The sequence below is a fragment of the Crocodylus porosus genome, unplaced genomic scaffold, assembly GCF_001723895.1.
Source record: "Crocodylus porosus isolate Cpor-Errol unplaced genomic scaffold, CroPor_comp1, whole genome shotgun sequence".
NCBI lineage: Eukaryota > Metazoa > Chordata > Crocodylia > Crocodylidae > Crocodylus > Crocodylus porosus.
In genome coordinates, this window is record NW_017728932.1 from 8,129,317 (window position 1) to 8,141,310 (window position 11,994).

The window sequence follows — 11,994 nt, forward strand, 5'->3', positions numbered from 1 at the left end:
CTTCAGGCAAAAGACTGAAAAGGAGTATAATTGATGCCCAGTGCAGTTCAGGATAATGATAATATTTAGTCATAATTTTAAGCATTTAAAGGAAGCATTTTATTTGATAACTGATGTTGTTTTCCATTCCACTTGATGCTGTGAGAATAGGACTCATTAATATTGATGACTGAGTTCTCAATATTTTATTCTCCAAATATATTTGGACAGGATAAAAGCGATTCAGCCACACACAAAGCATGTGACCATTTGTGGTTGTGTCAGTATTTTATTTTAAAACACTTTTGTTCCCCTTTGCTATTAGCCTATTCTAGATCTCAGTTGCACTTGTCCATAATATTGGTTTTTAAACCTCAGGCAAAACAGAAACATCAAAAACTAGCGAAAATTAGAGTGTTCAGCAGGTTCATGAATAGAAGACATGCTAGAGGCATACTTCTGAATAAAGTGCTGCTGGGAATCGCTAATAATGCCAGCAGACAAGAGAGGAGACTGGAGAAGCTAGCAAGGACTTTCAAGCCTGAAGAATTATCTTCTCAACTCACTGTTGTGCACCAAGGCAGGAATGTGTGCGTCACCCCACATTCTTGAAATCATATTCTTTTGAACAGCAGAGTCTTTTAGGGCCATTTCTGAACTCTTAAGAGCCCTCTCATTCCCCACGCTGCTGCATGAGATGGAATCTAGTGCTTAGATAAACAGCTGGCATATCATTGTCAGTATATGAAATATGGAAGAAATCCTTTCATCCCCTTTCTCTTTTCTTTGTTGTTTATCTCTCCCCTTGTTCAAAAAAGTTCCAGCACAACGGTTCCAACAATTAATTTTCTTTTTTTGCTTTTAGCCTGGAACGATGATTGAATGGGGCAACTACTGGTAAGTGTATATCACCCTCTTGTGTTCTGTAATCTGACTGTCTGAACCCATGTCATTGAAACTAATGGGAATTTTGTTATTGATTCAGTGAGATCAAGCTTATGCTCTTTGAAGGGTAAATATTTCTAGGCAGGATGCCATCACATTTGTTGTGCACATTGGGAGTGTTCACATTGGCTGTCTTATGCAGCTGCCATTATCTGTTGCAAAGAATGTCATGCTATTCATTTGTCCATCTATGCCAGCTCTGCTTTACAAATTGTGCTCATATTGGCTGTGGTAGTATGGTCAAATCTAATGGACTCGTGTGAAAAATGACCGTATCAACCAGGTTTTCATATGATGTCTCTGTGTCCTGAAAACTTTTCCTCAGCATGCCCGAAATGTATCGTTACAGAATGTGCAGGTTTGTTATAACGTTTAAAATAGGCTGCTCTGAAATGTTCTGTACATCTCTGTTACACTCAGCTCTCAATGGCATCACTGTGTCGGCACCACAGACTTGCCATGCAAGGCAGCGACACTCACAAACACACCGTGTTGCTCTGTGCTACAAGTAATAGTGGAGTTGCATTTACTCAGTGCTACAGAGTGAGATAATTGTCACTATTGAAAGACCGTGCTGATTAGTCCACCGATGACACTGTGCAAACCTGGCTATGCTGTTTGTAGTTCTGCACATGTATATGGTGTGCCACTGCTGGCACAGGAAGTTTGCAGTGCAGATGTATAATGCATTGTTTAAAAAAAAAAAAAAAAGCCGAAGTGGGCCACGTGACAAAAGTTGCTGTACAAGCCAATGATTCAGTCTGAGTAGTGCAGAATCCCTGCTCTGATCTGGCAAGTGACCGTCTGTTGTTGTCGTGTACTTTAAAATCACCAGAACCAAACTTGGAGGCCATTAGCCGGTGCACAAACTGGCTCCTAGGTGGTCTGACAAGCGTGCAGCACTTGCAAAGCTACATGTTGGCAGTCATTAAATGGCCCCAAATCTTAGCTTTTCTAGCTTTTTAAAATAAAGGTGTTTTCAAAATCCTGTTGAACATCACATTTGTATTTTAATGTATAGGTTTAAAGTATTAAAGACGGTGTCCTTCAGTGTGTTCTCCTGACTTTATCTTGTTTAAAACTGGTGTAAGTTCCTTTCACTTACGTTAACTAAATCCAAGCAGTTCTAATGAGAGAAGTTCCAATGATTTGTGAATCTTTATAATTACTTTGAAATAAAATGAGACTTTGGAATTTACACACCATAATCGTTCTCAAAGTAATTCATTTAATTTCAGTAATTTGCCAGCAACTTTGATTTTGTACTTTTTATTTTGAAAATATTTGTTCAGGTACATTTCTTTGTTAACAGCAGGCCCCTTTAGAAAATGTTGAAGATGATATTTCTCATGTATCACATGGGGGCTCCACGGGAGAGAACTGGCTAAGAAACATGCAGGCACTTTCCATTCCAGTAACTTACAACTCCACGGGGCTGTGGGAGTGTAAAAGGCCATATATTCACAAAGGGCGTTTGTACACACATGCGCTGTAGTGGTGGGTGCTTTTAAAAGTGCCCGGTGGTGCATTGTATCAATTTGTATAAACGGTGAAATGTGCGTCAACACTGAGAAAATGGTGGAGACGCTTTTGAACTAAAATGCATTGAAGGCGTTTTAGCTTCAAAGTGCACCACTGCCATTTTCTTAGCTCTGACGCGCATTTTGCCATTTATACAAATGCATGCAATGCCCAGCTGGGTGCGCCAGTTTGCATGTTCCACAGACTCGATTAATCAAGTCTGCTCCGACACACTGGATTTTGGGTGCATCAAAGCAGACAAATGTATGTGTATAAATGCCAAAATAGCTTAGCTTCCTAGTCTGACTAAACTTGAGGATTCAATTTTAAAAGAAACTTTGTCAAAATGTCCTGCTGTTTTACCCTGTAACAGTGGTAATTGGCATATTGGCTCCAGAGTTGAAGGTGAAGACGGTAATCAGCATGCAACCGATTAATATGTTCTAACAGGATATACTGTAATTGTTTGTAATTGGAGGGTTTTTTCCCTTCTTAATCACTGCTGTCTACTAAAAGTGCTGTTTTACATTAAGATGGGCTGAATTCTACCTCTGCCTTTTCTTTTGATCATCACTTGTTACCTGTATCAGTCTGCTCTTTGTAAAGGTTCTTCTTGTCCCTCGTAGGGCTCGTGCAATTCGTTTCCGGCAGGACAGTGAAGAGGCGGTTGGAGGATTTTTCTCACAAATTGGACAATTATATATGGTTCATCATCTTTGGGGTAGGCTTTCTCTTTTCTGCTGCACACATTCCTCTCACTACATTGAATAGACTCTTAACACAAATGCTGAATTAGTCCAGGAAAACAAGATGCTTGGAGTAAGACAAAATCACATGCCCTTTCATACTTGCTGCAGAGCCAGTCTTTACCTTCCCTCTCCCCTCCATTTTTCTAATCTATTTGAAATGTTTTTTTTCACTTGGTATGGAGGAGAGGGTTCTGTCTTTTTATTTTCTTACCAACAACTGCAACATGTTAACTGTACAATCAAAATAGTTTAGAGGAAATATTTTTACATAGCTGGGCGTCAACCTTCTTTTATGAATGTACTTCTTCCATGTAGCTTACAAAGACCTTCTGACCAGAGAAGAGATAAGGAATGCTGCCTGGCATAAACCTGGCTGGGATGAACTAGTCTATTATACAGGTAACAGCCTAACTGGATTCAAAGGAGATTGGTGTGGGGGGGGAATGGAATAAACACTTTTTATGACTGAGATGCCATAATATTTGCATAGTCGTCATAAATACTTCATGTCCCTTGAGTAGTAGTCAATGCTGTTAGCATGAGGGACGAGAGGTTGTATTTCACAAAGCTACGAAAGTCACTAACTTGCTATAGGAACTATACCGGGAGTAAATGTTTTTATTAAAGAACATGTATCAAAGGAAGAGATCTGTCTATCCAGAATAAATGCACAACAAATAGAGAAACGTAACTTAAAATGAACCCATTATATTTTCATTGTAGCAAGCCACAATATTTCATGAAATACTGGAGCCCTGTTAAATACATTCTTTTGAAGAGGAATGAATTCATTTGGAGCCAAGATCTACGAGAATTTTGGTGTCCAAAACAGCTTTCATAAACCTAGCATATAAGGGCCGTGTTAAATGCCTTAAACTGTGTTCCATGGGGTAGATCACAAAGGAAATACCACATTGTAACTAGGGCTGTGCGAAGCTTCGGGTGGTGATTCACGTTGGAGGAGATTCGGCCCAAATCGGAAACGAATCGGGGGACCAATTAAAAGGTCCAAATTGATTCAAAGCTCTCCCGAATCTTTGGAAAAGATTTGGAGAACTTTGATTCGGGCAGCCCCCAGGCCCTGCCCATTCCCCCAGCCCCCCCATGGCTGCCCCATCCAGGCCAGCTCTGGCCCTTTAAGGAAAAAAAAGATGGAGAAAAGCCCTGGGACTTGGTGCTCCTCCAGCAGCCTTGTGGGGCTCATGCAGAGGCACCCATGTGGCACTGGATGGTGGGGATCACCCCCTGCTGGCAGGAGCAGTGAGTCTGCGGGGGGGAGGGAGTTCTTAAAGGGCCAGAGCTGCGGCTGGCGGGGCAGCCATTGCTGGGCTGTGAGAGGAGGCGGGGGATGGGCCTGGGTAATTCGGATATTCAGCCAAATGGATTGGGGACAATGATTTGAATCACCAAGTCAAAACACTGTCCCCTAAATCATCCAAATCTGAAGCAAATACTAGCCGCTTTGCAGAGTCCTAATTGTAACTGTAAGATAACCTTGAGTTGTGGTGGAAAATGGTAGAGATTTGTCTTCACAGCCCTGTAGTGCAAATTAAGAGAACAGTTATATAAGCTTGTTTCACCTGTTGCTTCTCTCATATCTACTGTTCTTTAGTTATAGGTTGTTAAACTGATTGGTGTAATTTGATATCAGCAAATCTCTATATAAGTTAAGTGCGTGAATAACGACAAGATCTTTATTAGTAAATGAGTCCTCCCTGTTTCCTTTTTTCAGTGCCCCTTATTCAGGAAATGGAGTCCAGAATCATGATACCATTGAAGATCTCTCCACTTCAGTAAAGTCATTGATTTACCTGTGCCTACGTAGATTCAAGTGACAAGTATTTGTCTTAAATTAATTTTATGGTATACACCGTATATCATAGTAAGAAACATGAAAGTACTGTATTAAGCTTATAAAGGAGACCTCTTTTCTTCAGAATCTAAGGACTTGACGCACTTAAAAACTTACCAGGGAAATAAATGTAGGATTATAGTTTCAAGCTTAATTTTCAAAGACACACCAGTTCATCTATGGAATTGGCTCTTAAAGCTGAGCTTTACAGTTCTTGATACGACTTGGTGTATAAACTATTTCCAAGTCTTAGCAGCAGCAAAGGGGGTGTTATTTATCATGGTTTAACTTTTAAATTAACACTGTATTTTAATCCTGGAAGACTGTCACGGTTCAGATGGCTTTTGTATAAAGGAAAATGTGTACTGTGTTTGTAATAACTGCAGATCGCGAAAACAAAGTCGGTCGGTTCCTGGAAACAAGAGAGAGAATGTCTCAGACAGAGCTCTGAACCAATGAAATACCGCTAGCTGCTTATGCTATGGCAGGAGTTTTACTGGGAAAAGAATCAGTAACCCACTCTAAACTAAAAAGTAGCTGAGAATATTGAAACTGTACAATTCAGTAGAAGTACTGAAATGTTTTCACCTACAATCAAAGAATAAGTACTTGCAGAAAACGATACTAAAGATTAAGTGATAGTTTATAAATGTACAGACCATAGTGGATTCCATTTTGAGACAGCTTTGAAGGTGACGGAAAGAAATTGCATCTAGATGATTACATCTGGAACTAACTTTAAATTTATTTAAGCAACTCCTTGGACTTTGGGCTCTATGATCCACAGTGTTGGAACAATCCTTTATAAGGAACAGTGATGTGACAATGTTACAAGCACTCGTGTAGCTAAATGTATTTATTTCCAAAAATAATAGAGGTCTAAGAAAAGGGGTTTTATTTAATAAGCAGTCATGACTTCAGACATATGCTTGGTCAGATGTTTCACTAATTATACACTAGGTATTTTGGAAATGATGTGTGAAGCTGATGCATGTTGTCGGTAGGATTGGCATAAAGCCATGTATCGTTATGTCCAGTTCTATTTTGATTTCTTTTTTAGACTAGGACATACCAATATTTTCAGTAAATGTAATGATGTGAACATTATGTAAGTGAAAATAACATTCTCTTTATTCAGAGTGGTTTAAGAATCAGTGTAATATACAATATATACAAACCAAATACTGAATGTCCAATTTGTACATTTCAATGAGTTTTCTCTAAAAACATATCGGTCAATAAAATTCTTTTAATTTTCACATATTCTTGGAAGCTTGTGTCTTCATCCTGTATAGTGTTTGTTATGAAAAATAGAAATACATGTCTCACAGCATTACAGTTTGCATGACCAGCATTGTCCTAATATGCTTATAACTTCCACAAAGACCTGCTTTGAGCTGATACTTAGTTTACAAACAACCTCCAGATAAAACATTTCATTGCAACGGTATTTGGTGTTGGCATATGGAAATGAGAAGAGTGCAGGATCCCTTACCCCATGTAGCTCTAGTAGAGCTCCACATCAGATTCAGAAATCTGTGTTTGTAAACCTGATACTGCAGTTGGATATGCTAATTTGTTGGCCTAGAATCCATTGGCCTTGTTAAAAGAACCATGCAGTTCTACCAGGTATGTTGTGCGTCTTATTTTTGCTTTTAATTACTGAAAAATATCCAGTGCCCAGGAAAGCTGGGGACAAACAGTGCAGACTTGAGCATGGCATTCTGTACGAGGGAGCTCTGTAAGCTGCTATAACTGTGTCTTCATCCTTTGCCTACTACAGCATCCTTGTTTCGTTCTAATAGCATGCCTCTCTCTCAACTAGAAGTACTTGTGCCAGATTAACTTGACTGCAAAACAAAAGAATAAACAACATCAGTCATAGTTACTCTTTGTTAAATAATTATTCTAGTATCTCCTGCTGTCACTGTCTCTTCAGATCCAGTTATGCAACTACCATTTTTACCTGCAACTTTGATGTGAGAGGGCAGAGAACAGTTGTCTTTTACTTTTGTCTCTTTTTTTTTTTCCCTTTTTTTTTAAGTAATAAGATGTATTGTGGGTTACCAGTGGGCAATTTACTCAGTTTATCTACTGTCACACTTGCTGAGAAATGAGTCCTATCAGGCAAAACTTCTGTTTGAAATACAAGAAGTTTCTTTTTTTGAGTAAAGAAGCCTGAGGATGATTCTAAAAGTGTTCCAGCACATGGAACAATTCTCATTGGTCTTCTTTATTCACAATTAGCACTACTGTAATATACCATGAACATGGCTTCTAAGTAGTTGTGAGCTTCCAAACTGTTCTGTTGTAATCAGAGAGATAAGCAGGTATACATTTATTTTAGATGAAAATCTGATTTTCAAATGAGTGCAATATATGAACTTATATAATGAGCTATATTCCCTATGCCTGAAGAAGGGTGGCTGCACCTGAAAGCTTGCCATAACTTTTTTCCAACTACTCAGTTGGTCTAATAAAAGATAGCACATTTAATCAAAGAACCTTTCCTGCATATATAAGCGAAGGTGGGTTTTTTTTGTTGTTCCTTTGCCTGAATCCTTCCCTTCACTACTTTGAAGTCCATGCTGCTTTTCCTCTTAACTTCACAGGCAAATTTCTCTTCTACCAGTTAATGATGTGTCATCAGTTAATGACACAGCATTGGTTATTTTATTCGTAACAATCATTGCCAGTGCCAATGTCTGGTAATCTGGGAAGCAGGAACAATCCCTGAAAGGATGTTCAATAACCCATGTTTGAATTCAGTCAGTGTAACAGGGGTGTAGGTAGTAGCCATGTTGGTCTAAAGAACCTTGTTTGATGACAATGTAAGGGGTTTTGTCTTGAGACCTAAACTATGACTAGCTCTCCTAATGAGGCTACATCTGTGCTTTTAATGAATCTTCTCATTCATTCTGAATATACATCTTAAAATGTTATTGCCTTGCTTATGTTCAATAGGCTGTAACAGTAGTAAACTTAATCTGTCATCCAAAAATCTTAATGTTATTTTGGCTTCTTGGTGCTGGTTTATGGTCCCAAGATTATCTGCCCAATTATTTCACCCCCTGGAACATTTTCTGAAACTTTCTTCTGCTCTTTTGTAATGAAGTCTGTGTAGTTAGCCCTGGTACCTTAGCTGTAGCATGGAACCTTTCCTCATGCTACTGCCCCCACATTCTTTCGCTGCCTCTCTTTGCTGGGTGTTTTGCAGTACAAAGTGGTCAGTGGGGAGGAGACAGGTTACCTGCTAACTACACTAAATACCAATTTCTGATTCCACCTGGGGAGAGGTGTCTCTCAGTGCTTGCCCAATGAAAAAGGGCATCAATTTTAAAATTAATCACTGCCAGAACATTCTTGTGAAATAACAGGCACAATGCCATGTTGCCACTTTGTCACCCTGACAAATGCATGTAGAGATAAATTTAAGATCTCTACTAAGGTCTCAATACTGCATAGTCTTATATGCTTATCATTCTGACTTGAGGGCTACTTATGTTTAAAAATAAAGCATATGCCAGAACTAATGCACTGATCATTAAATTATTGTAACAATATCTTAGTTCAAAAGAAGGTTGTAACAAAATCTCTCTCATGTCGGGAGCTGTAGGAGACCTGCATAGAATAGCTTACTCTTGCCCTACTCAAGCGCTCCTGCCCACACAAAAGCCTTTTTTGTACTCATGCCATTTTTTGAACTTGCTGAGATTTTTCTCAAGAAGAATTTAAAGGAGACTGTCTTAAATAGGACCTGAAGGGTTCTAGTGAACAGCCTACCCCATTGCCTGCAGCTAGAGCATAGTTGCACATTTATTAAGCTGAGCTGACCTTGCCCTCCCTAGTAAAGGACTATTCAGAGGGAATTTTTTTAAACTAAATCAGCTGATGCATTTAGCTGTTCTTTTTGGTGTGAAATAAATACTGAATGAAGCAGGCAAAAACCAGATATACTCTTTATTTCTGCAATAAATAAAACTGAATATATGAAACTCCTGTCCAGACTGGTTTTCATGTAGCCTTCTGGAATTATTTACAGAAAATAATACATTCCTGTTCTTTACACCATTCTGCTGAACTTCTAGTATGATTGCCAACAAGTAATGAGAAGCCTTGTTATCTAATCACTAGAACAGCAGACGGGGGGGCCTTGGGAGACCTGTGGCCTGCTGGATATTACTGGGCCAGCTGCCTTTCCCCTTTATGCCTCTTATTTATCTCTTAAACCAGAATAGTGATACTTAATTTGTAAAGCACTTTGAGGTCTATGGATGAAAAGTACTTACAAGAACTAAGTAGAAGTATTCACCATACTCCAGCAATTGCACAGTGAGGTTCAGTCTCGGAATCTGTCTTGCAACAGCCCCCTTTAAACTAGCTGCACACTGCACAATAATTGTCTCAAGCCTCTTCTGGGCTTTTGAGACCAAACTATGCTTTCCAGCAAATTGTCCCTGCTTATTTTTCATATTCCAAAACAGCTTTCCAGCTGTCTGCAGCATCATCGTCTCTATAAAGTCCTCATTTTACAATCCTTATCAGTGCAACCTCAAAGAGATAAAACAAGGTTCTCCATGACCTGGCTCCTTTAAACCACTCAAGCCAGCAGAGAATTCCATCAGCAGCAAGAGTTCTTTCATAGCTGATGTGAAGCCAACATAAGTGCAGAGGCATGCAACAGACAGTGCCCTGGAGGTGTGAGAGAACAAAGGGCGCTTGTGCATGGCTAATTTGCAACTGGCATTTGGTCTCTTAAGGGACCAGAGCCAACTGGCATTCTAGCTAGTGCAGATCAAACCCGGAGGCCTTGGGGCTGATGGCAGAGGCAGTGGTCCCAGCTTCCAATCGTGCCCCCTCTCTGAGTCGGCACTCGGGGATGGTGCCCTGCTCACCCACCCTGTTATACTACCGGTCAGACCACAATCAAGACATCATCTCCTTTCCTGCCCTGTCATACCCCAAGCAGATCTTTGACAGTAATGAATCTATGCCTGATGTTCCAAAATATATTCTCATTTTCTTTTGAACTAGCTTCCTATCAGTTAGAGAAACGCCTTCTTCTCAATAGGTGTTTCCCTAACCTACTTGTTAGGCTTCTCGTTTTGTTTAATGATTATAGTTCAAGGTCCATCCTGTGAACAAGTACAATCAATACATCATATGACAGCTGCAGTGTATCTAGTATTCATCTGTGTGTTTCAGTGTCCAGTGTCTCGAGGTTTGTGCATTTGCTTTTTAACCTTTTCACTTCCTCAGCATTTTAATAGCTCTTATTTTGTTAGAACTAAAAGAAAAGAAAATTCTGTCTACAGCTACCAAAAATATTAAATGGAATTAAATAATGGTAAGCACTACTTATTGCCTTTTATAGCTTTGCTAAAAGCCTGAACTGAAAGTTAATAGCAGTTAGGCTTCTAAATGCCTACGTCTCTTCTGAAAACAAGACTTAAGCAAAGTCATTAAGGCATTTTGAAAATGTTACCTTTGATGGATTTTCATGGTCCCCAAAGAGTAAGACTAATTACCCTGGCTCTAATCAAACAGTGACATACAGTAAAGTGCACTTCATATCAATCCCCTTCCTTGTCCCGTTTTGAGACTCCTGAGTAAAATACATGTGCTGTTTCTGGGCTCTATTCTCACGGCCGAGCAGTATTTATCCCATATGAACACCTGTACAGTAATGTGCTACTCCAGACAAGTAAAAGGTACTAGAATCAAGCCTTTAATGATGTGAAGAAATGTGCTGTATAAGTTAATTGGAGACCAGTAAGTTGATGTGTTACAAGCTTATCAACACACTCTTAACTAAGGTCTTCAGGTGGGAAAGGCTTGTGAGTGGAACCAAATAACTTTTCCACCTTGAAGAAGTTTATCAAATAAAAATATCCTTAAATTCTAATTATAAAATGTCTGGGTAGCATTTGGGAATGTTATCATGTGCAATAGCTACTTCAAGAGAGAGTGGGAACATCCAGGTACCAACTCATCATCTGAAAACATCATATTCACAAATAAAAAATCCAGTACACACTTTTGCAAACAAAAATATGTTTAATTGTATAGTTTATATCAATCTACAATACTGTTAATAAAATATACTAGTTTAGTGCATAACTTATCGCTCTTCCAGTTCTTTAAGCAGTTCATCAAAGTGAGTGATGTACCATTTGGCTTTCTCCTTTACTTGTTTCCTGATTACATTTCCTCCAAATCCAATGAAACAATCCTAGCAAAACAGAAATTAATAGGTATATATTAACATAGCTGCCCACATGAGAAATGGGGCTTTTCATGTAAATAAGTTACATTTTTAAATATAATTTTCTAAAATACAGCAAGAAAAAATTCTCTACTCCCAAAAACCTTATTTCTTTGCATGTTTATTACCAGGATGGAGTGTGTTAAAGGTTGATTTTGTACCACTGAAGTTTAATGGGAGTTTTGCCACTGACCAGTGAGAGCAGGGCCATCCTCTAACACCTTCTGTTATCAAGGTTGTTGTTGCAATATGTGATCTTCCTGAAGAATATTTCACAACCTTGTACTCTTAATAAGTAAGAAGGCATTCACATCCCAAAATTATATCTATGCTATTTATTTTAACTCTGTTTATCGCATTTGATAGATACCAAAGTTAAACTTTAACCAATGGCTCAAATGTTTAACCAAGAACAATCATCATTTCTAGATCCCAGAAAATCTAGTACACTGAAGGTGCAATGTGTAAATTTCCACTGCTTGCTTTTCTCCTTAGATATAAGCCCTAAACAAATATTAAACTGCTGGTACTGGCAATGCACTTGCTTGCTGTCCAGGCACCTGTGCTATTAGTTTTAGAAAGTACAGGTTTCATAGAATCAGTGAGTTGGGAGGGACCTAGACAGATCATCTAGTCCGACCCCCTGCCATGGGCAGGAAGGAGCGCTGGGGGTGGCAGGGGTC

General features: G+C 39.1%; 2 protein-coding genes across 4 annotated transcripts in view; one reads left to right on the forward strand and one right to left on the reverse strand.

Annotated features, from left to right (window-relative positions):
* The window catches only part of GBAS (glioblastoma amplified sequence), a 17,240-nt gene extending 10,931 nt beyond the window's left edge, over nt 1-6,309 (forward strand). The window contains exons 7-10 of the mRNA XM_019545498.1: nt 845-876; nt 3,072-3,166; nt 3,510-3,593; nt 4,927-6,309. Coding sequence (XP_019401043.1) covers nt 845-876; nt 3,072-3,166; nt 3,510-3,593; nt 4,927-4,991 — 276 coding nt within the window. The 3' untranslated portion in view covers nt 4,992-6,309. The remainder of the gene's footprint in view (nt 1-844; nt 877-3,071; nt 3,167-3,509; nt 3,594-4,926) is intronic.
* Nucleotides 6,310-11,083: 4,774 nt separating this feature from the next.
* The window catches only part of PSPH (phosphoserine phosphatase), an 18,162-nt gene continuing 17,251 nt past the window's right edge, over nt 11,084-11,994 (reverse strand). For all 3 annotated transcript variants that reach the window (XM_019545504.1, XM_019545505.1, XM_019545503.1), the window contains one exon: nt 11,084-11,278. In XM_019545504.1, coding sequence (XP_019401049.1) covers nt 11,168-11,278 — 111 coding nt within the window. In that variant the 3' untranslated portion in view covers nt 11,084-11,167. The remainder of the gene's footprint in view (nt 11,279-11,994) is intronic.